A 14,661-nucleotide genomic window follows, 5' to 3' on the forward strand; every position below is an offset into this window, starting at 1 on the left:
GGTGAGGGCTGCCGTGTCAACTCTGTGTTGACTCATGGTTTTTTTCTAGTTGTTGTTTTTTTTTTTCCATTTTGTTTTTTATGTTTACATTTTGTTAGGAATTCGATATTCAAATGTACCGTTTACCAAATTGTTCGAATTAGTTATTTGACTCCATTAACCATTCACAACCTGCATTCGCCTAACAATGCGTGCTCATTTCTTGATGGGGAAAAGATGGACAAGAATAGCCGACATTTTCACACGGGGGGAGTTTTAATTTCTTAAATAATTTAGCAAAGTGAACTCCATCGAATTAACCGAATTAGTGTCGCTTGAGTCTCCGTCAAGCCTCCTTTCTCGATCTTCTGCAGTTCCTCTCTCGACCCACGTCTTTCCCCCAGCCGGCGCGCCGGCTCCTCCTCTGGGCGTGCCAGGAAAACCCCCCACGTGGGCTCCACGGCTCCACCACCTCGCCTAGATGTCTTAAAAACTCATAACAGCAGAACGCTTATCAAAATAACTTCTCCAAACAAGAGTTCTGTTATCAAAATTCCCCAGCCAAAACATTCCGAATTTGGTTCAGCGTGACCTGTCATTAAATGTCACTCCACTCGTCGTGTCCCATGTGCTAAAAAGCAACCACAAAGCGTTATGCTACCACCCCCATGCTTCACAGTAGGGATGTTGTTCTTCGAATTGTACTCTTCATTTTTCTTCCTCCAAAAATGGAATTATGACCCAAAAATTATATGTTGGTCTCATCTGACCACAAAACTCTCTTCCATGACTCATCTTCCAAATGGTCATATGTAAACTTAAGAGGGCCTTTGACATGTGCTGTTTAAAGATGGTTAGAGAACATGCACCTATGATAAAAATTTCAGACCCCTCTATGCTATTTAAGTTTTTTTAAATAGAAAAATAGCAGGGTGTTCAAATACTTATTTTCTTCACTGCATATATATACCGTATTTTCCGCACTATAAGGCGCACCGGGTTATAGGGCGCACCCCCAAAAAATAGTTTTTGGTCCTATATCTTCCATACATAAGGCGCAACGGATTACTTTATCGTGCAGGGAAACGGGGTTCTTTACTGTGCATATGACAATAAACACTTTGAATTGAATTGAGTTTTAAAATAGACTCATCACAGAAACATCAAGATCGTTCTAAAACAAGATACCGGGGAAATATAAATACGCATAGCTCACCTAAGTTCTCTTGCAGCCAACACATTCAATAATGATACGTAACCATGGTCTTCTTACAACTGTGAGTGTAGTAAATCCAGGAGAGTCAAATATTTACAAATACAGAATAGTAAAAAATGTTTTCTCTATGCCGTAGTGCAACCCAACGTGTGATTCACATTCATCTTTTTCGGCCAATCGCAGGCTTTGTTTCGCCCCTTTAGCCTATGCGAGCCTGCAAATGATAAAAAGGATCCGCCCCCTTTACCTCCGAATAACTTTAGCCAATAGTGACTGATTCAAATGATGATTGACACATTGGTTAGCCAATGAAACGCCGGTAAATAAATTCCAGCATACACTGCGGACTACTTGGCGTTCGGGGGAAAATCTAGTCGGCGGCGGCAAGTTAGTTGCAAGACTTTGCGACTTAATATTGATCCATATATAAGGCGCACTGTATTATAAGGCGCAAGGTCAGCTTTTGAAAAAAATAAAGGCTTTTAGGTGCGCCTTATAGTGCGGAAAATACGGTACATATATTGACCCCATCTGTCCGGTATCTGCTCGTGTAACTGGTATCGATCTCGTTGGCCTCTGGCTTCCTGTTGTGCCGCGCTAGATTTCTGCCTTACTTCTTCCGCCCAGCAATCGCCGTATCACTGGCGTTTGTATGACTGCCCCATTCCCGTAAAATAAAGCTTGTGTGAGAAACGTTACGCATCTGGGTCCTCCTCCTGTTCTGGTTCTGACAGTTTTGTTACTTTAAAGTTTTTATCCAGGGTACCAGAAGTTCTAAGTGCATTACAATAGGTTTCTATCGGCAATATCACTTTGGGATATCAACTAGGAATGTATCAATGTCCTTTCCCAGTTGATAGCTATCGAAGCTACTCATTCTCTTCTTCTTGATGGAGATCCAAAGTGCTACTTGTTTTGCGACCTGACCACAGTGCCACCTAAAGGTCGAATGCATGAATAACAGGGGCAGGACCTTGCTTGGACCCCTTCTCCTTCCATAATTCATGAAATGTTGCACTTCCTTGACCCCACACAGCACGTACTACATCTTCCTTTTACCCGGCGAACTGACCCCGCCTACCGTGTCACTCACCATAGCTCATTTGAATTTTTACCAACTGGAAAGCGCCGGCCCTTTAAGCAGAAAACCTGTTTATTAGCCATCTGCCCCGTACGGGGAGAGCCAGGATACGGCGCGTGTTTGTTGTGCGTGGGCGAACTCGTAGAAATGATGTACGCTCTCACAGATTGTTGCATTGGCAGGGTGGGTTTAAATATTGCAGTGTTGACACGTGCAAATATGGGCGGGGATCTGCAAATCCTTGATCGAGTGTTTGTTTTTCGGCCATTTTGGCGGTGGACGAAGGGAATCGGAGACTCGGTAAAGGAGCTACGACCAAATGGACGCGTTTGTGAGGGACACATTGAAAAGTTTTAAAAAGTTACCGCACTTCCGCTGCTTGATAGACTTTTCGGACTGTATTTTTTCAAATTACAGACGCTGCCGACTTACGAACGATTGTTCATAAGTTGAATTTGTTCGTAAGTTGCTTCACTGCTAGATTTTGTATGTTTAAGGTTTGCAGGGTTGGGTAGGGTTACTTTAACTGGATTACTTTCAATTACTTTTGGATTACTCCAATACCAAATATGCTAATAAAAGACAAAAGAAACTAAGTATGAATAAAATGATAACTCACAACACGTGGTAAGCTTTCTCTCCTGGCTTTGATCTCTTTGATCTCCGTCAAAACGAACATAAAATGCGACAGAAACGAAATGAAAATAAATCCAAACAGCTTGCCAACATCATTTTTGCCGTTCCATGTATTCCGTTACTCCCCAAGCCTGCACAAAATTTAGTCATTTTGTTCATTTGATAAAATAATATGCTCTATAAAGAGAAATAGAGTGAAGTTTAACTCACTTTTGGAAGATGAGCTTCAAGAGTTAGACGACTTCCTCCTCCGTGTGTCACGATTGCCATGGCGCCCAATTGGCCCCACCCATGGACACCAGCTGAAGCTCTTTGACAAATTGCTCCCTGTCACTACTTAAAAGCTGTCCTTTGAGTCGCCTTTTGTCGGAGCGTCTGCGAAAACTCTGTTTTGACACGTCGAGTCCTGATAATCTCCATTTCCAGTGTTTTTGCTCCCGTTTTGCTCTCGCCACGATCTGTTTCCGCGTTCCGAGCAATCTACTCCCGGCAACCAACGATCTCTGGATCGAGTGTGAGTAACGTTACTCGTGTGGGTTCTGTCCTGCTCCTGACACTGTGGTAAAAAGGGCCGGAAAAAAAGTTATTCAAGCATTTTCTCAACCGTATGAAGCTTTCTTATTCTTCTTTCGTTTCAAAAGAAACGGCTCACCTCTTACTTACACTTTACACCAATCATATTGAATGGTTGCACGAGATGTTAAACAAGAAAAACCTCAAAGTTCTTAGCGCGCTAGTGATACAGTGCAGTGTTTTTACACACAAACTAGGAGGTAAACGTTAGATTTCTTCTTCGGGGTGGATGCTGGGTGACTTCTCACAGTGCCACACGGCGGCGGAAAAAAGCACTACAGTAATGTCCTGAAAAAGGTGCACACTATACAAAATCTAACTTACCGAAATATTTTTCGACATCCCTAAAAAAATGTTTGCATCTACTGTTATACGTAAGTCGAATGGAGCGTGTCTCAAGTCTTCCAAAACAAGAGTTAAGCTTCTTCTTTATGTGCAACAATCAAACCATATTTAGACTACCGTAAATTCCGGACTATAGAGTGCACCTGATTATAAGCCGCACCCACCACATTTTCAGAGGAAAACCGATTTTGCACTTACACTAGCCGCACCTGTATATAAGCCGCATGCGCCCACATTAAAAGAATGTATCACAAACACAAAATTAACCCAGACCGGACTGCAAGTCCCGCGATTGAAATTAAATGTGGGGGGGTTTTTAAGGGTTATTGATCTATCTTCGTTATTCATTATCCATTATCCGTTATCGGTCAGTTCATTATACGCTACAAAGCCTAGGAGCCGGGACACTTACTCTCAGCCAAAAGGCTAAGCTAAGGTCCTAGCCCTATAGCCTTGTTGCGATCATTGCGAATGCACCGTTCCCGGAGGTACTGCAATACCGGGCCGATGCGTGGAGTGGACAGAGCAAGCTCTTATTCCATCTCCGGATTGCAAAAATCAAAGGTCATGGCAAAGGCCAAGCTAAGGACTGACATAGCATCAAAGCCACAGTCCAAAAACAAGGCCAAGCTAAGGGCCTAGCATCAAAGGCGTCAAATCCTGTGAGGTTTGAACAACCACCTACACAAGTCAAAAAACAGTCCAAAAATCAAAGCCGGCAAAATGAACGGAAAATGATACCGGTACTTAAGGTTTGATGCAGACCTGCAGAGTCCGGGTCCCGTTGAAAGTAATCCAAGGAAAAAAGTGTATGATTCCAAAGGTAAGGGTGGGAAAAATATATATCCACTATCAATTTTGTACTTACACTAGCCGCACCTGTATATAAGCCGCATGCACCCACATTAAAAGAATGTATCACAGACACAAAATTAACCCAGACCGGACTGCAAGTCCCGCGATTGAAACTAAATGTCCTTCATCAAAGTCCACAGTCCAAAAATCACAGCCAGCCAAATGAACGGAAAATGATACCGGTACTTAAGGTTTGATGCAGACCTGCAGAGTCCGGGTCCCGTTGAATGTAATCCAAGGAAAAAAGTGTATATTTCCAGAGGTTAGGGTGGGAAAATATATATTGTCCGCCGTGTCCACAAACACTCACTTTTCCCGGTCCCCACTTCCCGTCACCCCGCGTTTGTTACGCCCCTTCTTTTTAATTGGCCCGTGCAAGACATGTCAGAATAAGTGTCCAAAATAAATACAAATAAATACAAAAATATACAGTTGCAAATACATATAATACACGGTTACGCATATTTACAAAGAAAGATGGTACACCGAGAGAGTTTTCAAAGCTTTAATAATAATAATATAACTTTCACCCGGGCAGTTAATGGTAGCAACACGCTCACAACACAGTAAACGGGTCTGTTAAAAAAACATACCGTACTTGTAAAAATCACGGTAAACCGTCCTCATCTTCCTCCTTAGAACTGAAGCCATCAAAGTGGTCTTCCTCAGTGTCATCACTGAATAAGCCGCAGGGTTGAAAGTTTGGGGAAAAAGTAGCGGCTTATAGTCCAGAATTTACAGTATATCCATTTAATACCTCAAACATATATCCCATCCACTCACCATGTGTTTAAAACATGTTTTGTTCCGATACATCATCCGACATATTCTTCTTTATCACTTGAATTACGCGGAATGTGATCTCATCTCGACGAGCGTGATCTTCTCCATCTGGGGACGATGTTATTTTCCACATTCCGATGCTTCCATTATGCAAATACTTGACTTTCATCATGGCGTCTCCAGAGACAAAAGAAAAACATATGCGCTACCGTGCCTGCTATTGATTCTATGCGCCGACGCTGAATATACGAGACGGAACCTATGTTTACTCGTTCCTCCCCCTAAAATGTACGCTTACCTGAACCTTTAAAGTCGGAAACGGACCCTTTTATTGCACGATTATCGAGAAAATTGTCATTTTTAAAGGCACGGTGTGTAATAATTGACCGCTTTATGTGTATGGTCGATAATGAATGCTAAAAAGCACAAGGAAGAATAAAAACTAAAGCAACTTAAATCGACTAAAACTCCCAACACTTTTGTGCCTAGCTCTTTTTGTGAAGAAAAGGAAAGGAAAAAGGGAGAAAAGAAGAGGGAAAAAAGGAAAGAAAAAGAAAAGAAAAATTAGACGAAAAATGAATAGAAGAAAAAAGAAAGGGGGAGAGGGAAAATATATGAAACAAAGAAAGAAAAGGGCATATAAATAAATCAAATTGAAGGAAACTGGTGAAAATAAGAGGAAAATAGGAGAGGAAAACCAAAGAAACAAAGGGGAATTTAAAACAAATAGAAGAAAAGGAGAAGGGGAAAAAAGGGAGAAATTTAAAACATGGAAAGGTAAAAAAGAAAAAGACCAGATAAAGGAAAAAAGGGAAAAAGAGGAAAAAAATGACAGTAAAATAAAAGAAAAAGATGTGGGAAAAGAAAAACAAATAGAATAAAAAAGGAAAAGGGAAAAACATGAATCAAGGAATAGCCAGAAAAATATGTGGCCGTGATGGAAAACTGAAAGAAACCATATATTATTTTTTGTTATCGAACATTTTTTATAAAGTGCCAAGGAGTCAATAGGGAGCGCTAGAAACCCACACGTGGCTCCTATGTTTAGCAGGTGGAGGGGTCCACGTTTGTTGGCGATAGAAAGCATCTTCCTTATTCAATCATTCACAAACAGATGTATGTATATAATTTCTCCATCTCACTGTAGCATCTATATAAGGTTTGTCACAACCAGTGTTCTCCTGCTAAAGCAGGGGTCTCCAATTTTGGCCCCCACGGAGGATAGTTTGAGGCCCCCGCCTTAAAATAAAAATGACTCTCTATCTCTTTCTCTCTTTTTCTACTGATATTTTCCTCTCTTCTCATCTCTCTCTCTCTCTCTCTCTCTCTCTCTCTCGCTCTTTCTCTCTCTCTATCGATAGTTTCTCTTCTCTCTCTCTCTACCTATCTCTATCTTTATATCTCTTTCTCTCTCTTTCTCTTTTCTCTCTCTTTCTCTTTTCTCTCTCTTTCTATCAATATTCTTCTCTCTTCTGTTACTCTCCCTCTCTATCTCTCTCTTTATATTATTTATCTCTTTCTCTTTTTGTCCGTCTATATCTATTTCTTTCTATCGCTCTTTCTGTCTGTCAGTAGCTCAGGAGGTAGAGCGCTCGTCTTGGGATCAAGGGATCCCAGTTCGAATCCCGGCTCGTCCGTGTTACATGTTGAAGTGTCCTTGGGTAAGACACTGAACCCCTAATACCCCCAATAAGCAGGTTAGCGCCTTACATGGCTGCAAGGCCGCTATTGGGAAATGTGGAGCACATTGTAAAGCGCTTTGGGAAGTCATTGACTTGAAAAGCGCTATATAAAATGCAGATCATTTCTCTTTTTGTCTCTATCTCTGTCTTTATCCCTCTCGTTTTTTTTTCCTCTTTCTCTCTCTTGTTTGATCTATTTTTCTCTCTCCCTGTCTTTATCTATCTCGTTCTTTCTCTCTCTTGTTTTATTTCTTTTTCTCTTTCTCTCTCTTTCTCCCTCTCTTTCTATCAATATTTTTCTCTTTTCTCCCTCTCTACCTCTCTCTCTCTTTATATCGCTTTCTCTCTATCGTTCTCTTTCTGTCTCTCTCTCTATCTCTCACTCTCTCTTTCTCTCTATCTCTCTCTCTCTCTCTTATCGATATTTCCTCTCTTCTCTTACTCTAACTCTCTATCGCTTTCTTTATATCTCTTTCTGTCTGTCAGTATGTCTTTCTCTCTATCTCTCTTTCTGTCTGTCACTCCATGTTTTTTTTTCCTCTATCTGTCTTTATGCCTCTCATTTTTTCCTCTTTCTCTCTCTTGTTTTATCTCTTTCTTTCTCTCTCTCTCTCTCTCTTTATCTAGCTTGCTCTTTCTCTTTCTCTCTCTTGTTTATCTCTTATTCTCTTTCTCTCTCTTCCCATCCATATTTTTCTTTCTATTTCTTATGTCTCATTCTCTCTCTCTCTCTCTCTCTCTCTCTCTCTCTCTCTCTATCCCTCCCTATCCCCTTTTCAGTCGAATGGTTGTAAGTAGGGGAGCGTCAGTATAATGACAGAGTTCTTTATTATATAGAACGGTTATGTTTTTCTAACAAACGCATCCGGCTATTTCTGGGAGTTCAGTTTCCTATTGACCCATCATACCGCGTATGGCCAATGAATGAGCCGTCACGTTGCTAATGGCATGACGGGTGCGGTCCGGGTCCGGCCGGGCTCGGCTCGATTCCGTGCCGGGAAGCAAACACGTCTTGTTTGCCGGGAAAGGTCAGGTTGGGGGGGTTGCATCTTGCTCAGCGTTGGCAGGAGAACAAACGGACATATTTGTAAAGGCTGAATGGCTCCTGTTGATTATCCCAACACCTCTGACTCGTTCCTGACATTTGGGCTGTCACGGAGGAGCTGCAGCCAAATCCGGGAGGACCGGATCAACCCAATTTGGTTCCTTTGCCTCTCAAAAATTGTCCCTAAGATCCTTTAACTACCATGTAAATACCCTTGACTATGTACAGTATCCCCTGTTTTTATTACATGTTTATCCTGGAGTGCCAAGTCTAATCTCTCGGACATTGTTCAATATAAGGATCGACTGATACGAGTTTGTCAGGGCCAGTACCGATACCGATTATGAAGAAGGCTGATAACCGATAATTCAATGTGATATTCATTTGCTTTAAAAGCCTAGAATCGGTAAGACAGTGTTCCCGCAGATCCTTGAAAAGTCTTAAAAGGCCTTGAATTCATTATTGTAAAAATAAGGCTTTAATTGGCATTAAAACGTCTTAAATCCAATTTTCGAATCTCGTCGAAAATGTTCAGTATAATGATTGACTGATATGGGTTTTTCAGGGCCGATACCGACTTTAATCGGGCATGATTATGGACTGTACTCCCAAATCCATTCAATATGTGGACTGAGCAATTCGGGAAAAACACTGGACTATGTATAATGTAAGATCAAACATCCCAGTTGTATCCACCAACTCTGTTTGTCCCTCACCCCCCTCTACCTTTCCGGGTTTTTCAGGGCTGATACCGATTATGAGTATTAAAATAAGGCCGATAACCGATATTTCAAGCTGATATTAATTTGCTTTAAAAGCCTACAATCGGCGTTAGACAGTATTCATGTGGATCCTTGAAAAGTCTTATAAGGCCTTGATTTATTTGTTTCTTAAAATAAGACCTTAATTGGCATTAAAGTGTATTGTATCCAATTTTCGAATCTCGTAGACAATGAACACATTAAAATGAAATGAAATGATCTGCATTTATATAGCGTTTTTCAAGTCAAGACTTCCCAAAGTGCTTTACAGTGTGCTTCACATTTCCCAATAGAGGCCGTGCAGCCATGTAAGGCGCTAACCTGCATATTGGGGGTATTAGGGGTTCAGTGTCTTACCCAAGGACACTTCGACATGTAACATGGAGGAGCCGGGATTCGAACCGCGATCTCTTGATCCCTTGAATCACACTATCTGAGCCAAGTAAATTAATAAATGACATTAGAATTAATTACCTCCAGAACTATAAGGAGTGTACTAACTTCGTGACATACTATAATGATCCAAAAAAGAAGGAGATATTTTAGGATTAAAATATTTGTGTAAATGAGCCAAATATTTGCCTCGTCAAATTGTTTTGATTCTTGTTTTTCTTTTTAGAATTTGAAATATAATGATATGGTGGCGTGCATAGGTGCAGTGGCTACCGGCATTCTAGCTATTTTTTTCTTCATTTATTTTTTCTTTTTTTTTTATCTTTATTTTTCTTATCTTATCTGTTGGATACATGCTTAGCTAATAGTCAATTTTCACCAAATTTATTTTGATTTGTTTGATAGTGGAAAGAAAGGAGAGACAAATTAAAGAGAACAATTTTAAAACAGAGTATCAATTACTTTTGAAATTGAACTTGAGAGTAGGAAAAAGTAAATAGGTGCGGCTTCATTAAAGCCATAACATTCACTCATTCATTGTTACCGATAGATTCACGTTCTCCTCCATATTGAAAAACAAGCACATACCATACACTGGAAACGATGTATTTCATTCAGAGTACACATTTTTGGCCCAGGGCAAGTTCTTGAAATTAAGTTTGAAGGAATCCATGTTGCCTCATCAGGAAGCGGTGAAGGAGAACCAGAAGAAGCGAGAGATGGAGGAGAAGATCAAGAGAGCCCGGCTGGCGAAGGAAAAAGCCGAGCGCGAGAAGCAGGAACGCCAGCAAAAGAAGAAGAAGCTGATTGACATGAACAAAGGTACGCTAGCAAAAGATGCCGGCGGGAAATTGTGGGAATTGTGGGTGCGGGTCTTATGCCGAGGCTCCCTTTCGAAAGAGGGTTCAAACGGGTGCCGAAAACCTTTGAAAATTCTTGAATGTTAATGCTGTGTTTGCAAGGATTGGAAAGTGCTTGAATTTTGGGTGAATTGCTTGTGAATGCTTGAAGTTGTTGCCATGTTTTTTAATTTGACGCCGACGCTGCTCCCTGGTGGCTTCACTTGGCCATTGCATATCTGCTTTCGAGGGTCACTTCAGAAACAAGTTTCACACGGGTGCTTAAAATCCATGAAAATAGCTGAATGTTAATCCATTGTTTTTGAAGACAGTGCATGTGAATGATTGAAGTTGTTGCCTCAAAATTACTCGACGCTGCTCTCTGGTGGCTTCACTTGGCCATTGCATATCGCCTTTCGAGGATCACTTCGGAAACAAGGTTCACACGGGTGCCTAAAATCCTTTAAAATAGCTGATTGTTAATCCAGTGTTTTTGAAGACGGCGCATGTGAATGCTTGAAGTTGTTGCCTCAAAATGACGCCGACGCTGCTCTCTGGTGGCTACACTTGGCCATTGCATATCTTCTTCCGAGGGTCAGTTCGGAAACAAGGTTCACACGGGTGTTTGAAATACTTGAAATTACCGAATCTTAATCCTGTGTTTTTAAGGATAGGAAAGTGATTGAAACTGTGGGTGAAGTGCTTGTGAGAGCTTAAAGTTGTTGCCATGTTTCTTCATAATTCTGCCTCAAAATGACGCCGACACTGCTCTTTGTTGGCTTCACGTTGCCTTTGCATATCTTCTTCTGAGCGTCACTTCAGAAACAAGATTTACATTAGTGTTTAAAATCCTTGAAAATAACTGTGTTTTTAAGGATAGGAAAGTGCTTGAAATTGTGGGTGAAGTGATTGTGAATGCTTGAAGTTGTTGCCATGTTTCTTAATAAGTCCGCCTCAAAATGACGCTGACACTGCTCTCTGGTGGCCACGAACGTGTGCACAATCATCGGTTAACCTCTGGAAAGGAGTCAAACATTTACAACTCTTTCAAAATGTCTAAAAAAATTGACACAAGTAAAATACACAGCTGCAAAGGTTGTAGTTTTGTAAACTAGTCATCTCCAAATTTGTATTTGTATTTTATTGTATTCAGCCAGTATAAACCATAAACATGATATATACAAGAAACCATTTGACATGTGAAATCTCAATAATGATAATACAATAGATGTAAAAGAATAGAATAATAAAAATACTGTAGTGTATAATACAAAGCAATTATATAGAATAGTTTAAAAAGAAAAATATGTAAATAACACTTTTAGAAATGCCTCAACCTAAGGCTAACCTAAGGTTTTAAGCTATTGTTTAACCTGTGTTCCAGCTAAGATGCCCATGGTAAACTTATAAGAAGACATTTGATTGCAAAAAAACAAAAACAAATAATCTGGGAAGAATAAAGAACCTTCTATTTCTGTGTTTTTCAACTCAGATTCATCAATTTTAGTAGCAAGAGACCAAAACAGGGCAGCACGGCAGTGGTTAGCGCATGTGCGGCACAGTTCATGTCTTGGGAACCTCCTGCATGGGCTCCAGACTTCCTGTGCGGAGTTTGTATGTTCTCCCCGTGCTTGCGTGGGTTTCCTTCGGGCACTCCGGTTTCCTCCCACATTCCAAAAACATGCATTTCAGGTGAATTGGCCGGTCCAAAATGTCCCTAGGTGTGAATGAGTGAGTGAGTGGCTGGCAACCAGTTCAGGGTGTCCCCTGCCCACTGCCCGATGATTGCTGGGATGGGCTCCAGCACCCCCGCGACCCTACTGAGGATAAGCGGTGTAGCTAATGAGATGAGATGAGACCAAAACAGACGGTATTCTCCAAACGGTTCAAGAACAGAATTCAATTTACATTTAGTAAGTCCTGGTTTGAGATTGTAGGCAAATCCCTCTTCGCTTACCATCCCACCTCAAAGCAATGCCGGTAAAGCGCGAACCCATCCGCACGAACCGCCGCCAAAATAAGAGCAGCAGAGTGTCGAGCTTCAGCGATGACATTGAGAGGAAATCTCGAGCCCCCAGCACTCACTTTGCTCTTTTGTCCTTTATGTTTTCGGGGGAGAAGGGATTTCCACATTTGACTAGCTACTAAATGTCAGCTTCCAACCAATGAGCTCACAGCCATATGGAGGAGTGTGACAAGACAGTTTGCCACAAATCCTCCAAGATAATTGATGAATGCGACGCTATTTTCTTTTCCTTGGGCTGAGCAGTGACCTCTTTGAAAGCTTCACTTTTAATAATCCAACACGGGCGTGTGCCAAGGAGCGCTCGTTTCCTCACCCGGGCTAACCAGACGGAGACGAGGGGAGTAGAGAAAGCGGCTATAATGCGAAATCTTTCTGCCGGAGCGGATTTCGATCTGACTTTGCCGTAATATGACTCGCATGAATAAAACATAAGGATGACACGGGCGACATCGCCTGCAGGAGATAGTGATGCTGGGAATGTCCTCTGCAGGGAAAAAAAAACATATAAAACAAAAAACAACCTAAAATAAGGCTAGCTTGTTGCTGTGTCCTGATAATCGTAACCTTGCCACAATGTGAATTCAAATTCTGAATGGGATGCTGTCATTGTTGATGTCTCATCTCATCTCATTAGCAGTACCGCTTATCCTCATTAGGGTCGTGGGGGGGCTGGAGCCCATCCCAGCCATCTCCGGGCAGTGGGCAGGGGACACCCTGAACTGGTTGCCAGCCAATAGCAGGGCACACAGGGACAGACAACTCATTCGCTCATTCACACCTAGGGACAATTTGGACCGACCAATTCACCTGAAATGCATGTCTTTGGAATGTGGGAGGAAACCGGAGTGCCCGGAGGAAACCCACGCAAGCACGGGGAGAACATACAAACTCCGCACAGGAAGTCTGGAGCTGGATTTGAACCCACGACAGGTTCTCATGACATGAACTGTTCCGCACAAGCGCTAACCACTGTGCTGCCATGCTGCCCCCATTCTGGATGTATTTCTTTCTAACTAAAATATTTTATGATGGATCCATTATTTTTGTTTATTAGCAATGGGAAATCAAACAGCAGTGAAGTATTTCCCCCACTAGGAAAACGTTAGTTGCTGTAATTTTACAAGTTGTAGGGATTTTTCTAGCTTTAATTTGGAAAATCGTTAGGATGAAAACAAATTATTCTTTACTGCAATCAGTAAAGGAATTTGCCTCTTGGTTTTGCTTGTGCTCCACAATAAATATTTGCTTGAATTTCCTACACTGATTTTAAAAAAATGTAACACATCACTTTAAGTTATTTTGAGTTCTGAGATGAATTACTAATCCCAAGAAAATGGAATAAATGAACCAGGTTGATTTCAATTCCACACACACACAATTTATTAACACAGAGAATCAAGGATAGGGGGGTGGAGGTTATGGGAGTTTTCGACCGCTGAAAGTTACTAGCACAAAAAGAAAGTTTCCCGCTATAATGCTCGTTGATTTGGGGTGATTCCCTTGTACAGAAAAAAAATGCTATTTCCCAAGAACCAGCAAACATGGTGTTAAATTTGAAACTGTCCTATAACTTGTCGTTGCGGAGATATTTGGTCTGGTTCTCCGGTTGGTTGCAACGTGCGGCCCACGTGCTTAACTCAAGACCGCAGTCCAGACCTGCGCGGCCACTTCAAGCACCCGCCATGCAGGGCAGTAGAAAAGAGAGCGAACTATCGATCAGTTCTTTTTTATATTGACCAGGGACGCTTGACCAGATCCTGCCTCTATGGGTGTGGTCTTAGATATCTGATAATGCCTCTGTGGGCGTGGTCTTAGATATCTGATAATGCCTCTATAGGCGTGGTCTTAGATATCTGATACTCACAGTATCGGTTCATTGAGGTCGCTAAACTTGTTAGAGAGCCAAAGAAGTGAGAAATTTGCGTCTGTACTTGAGAATATCCCTGGAACCAGGCCAATTGAAATAGCACAAACAATTTATTAACACAGATAATTAAAGATAGGAAAAAAAGGGGAGGAGTATGCGCCGGAGATTACAAGAGTTTTAGACCACTCAAATCTTAACACAAAAAGAAAGGTTCCCGCTCTAATGCTAGTCGATTTGGGGAGATTCACTTGTGCAAAAAAAAAATGCTAATTCCCATGGACCAGCAAACATGGTGTTAAATCTGAAACCGCCCCCCTGGCCCACGTGCTGATCTCAGGCCCGCATGGCCGGCGTGCGATGAGTCAGTCAGGTAGGTGAAAAAGAAAACGGCTATCGCTCAGCCAATTCTTCTTATATGGACCAATGGCGTTCGACCAGATCATGCCTTTATAGGCGTGGTCTTAGACATCTGATACTCGCAGTATCGGGTGACGGTGTTTGAAATTTCGAAAATGAGAAATTTGCGTAATGTTCTGAACTAATCGACATAATTACGTATGGTGAGAACATTATTCTATCA

General features: G+C 41.6%; 1 protein-coding gene and 1 pseudogene across 1 annotated transcript in view; one reads left to right on the plus strand and one right to left on the minus strand.

Annotated features, from left to right (window-relative positions):
• The window catches only part of LOC148360149 (protein diaphanous homolog 2-like), a 169,746-nt gene that overhangs the window by 11,371 nt on the left and 143,714 nt on the right, over positions 1 to 14,661 (plus strand). The window contains exon 2 of the mRNA XM_088343589.1: positions 10,036 to 10,171. Within this exon, the coding sequence (XP_088199715.1) occupies positions 10,036 to 10,171 (136 nt within the window). The remainder of the gene's footprint in view (positions 1 to 10,035; positions 10,172 to 14,661) is intronic.
• Positions 4,297 to 4,416, minus strand: LOC148360150 (U2 spliceosomal RNA; annotated as a pseudogene).

This window comes from Urocampus carinirostris, chromosome 9 (genome assembly GCF_059441175.1).
Source record: "Urocampus carinirostris isolate Australia breed hairy pipefish chromosome 9, RoL_Ucar_1.0, whole genome shotgun sequence".
Classification (NCBI taxonomy): Eukaryota; Metazoa; Chordata; class Actinopteri; order Syngnathiformes; family Syngnathidae; genus Urocampus; species Urocampus carinirostris.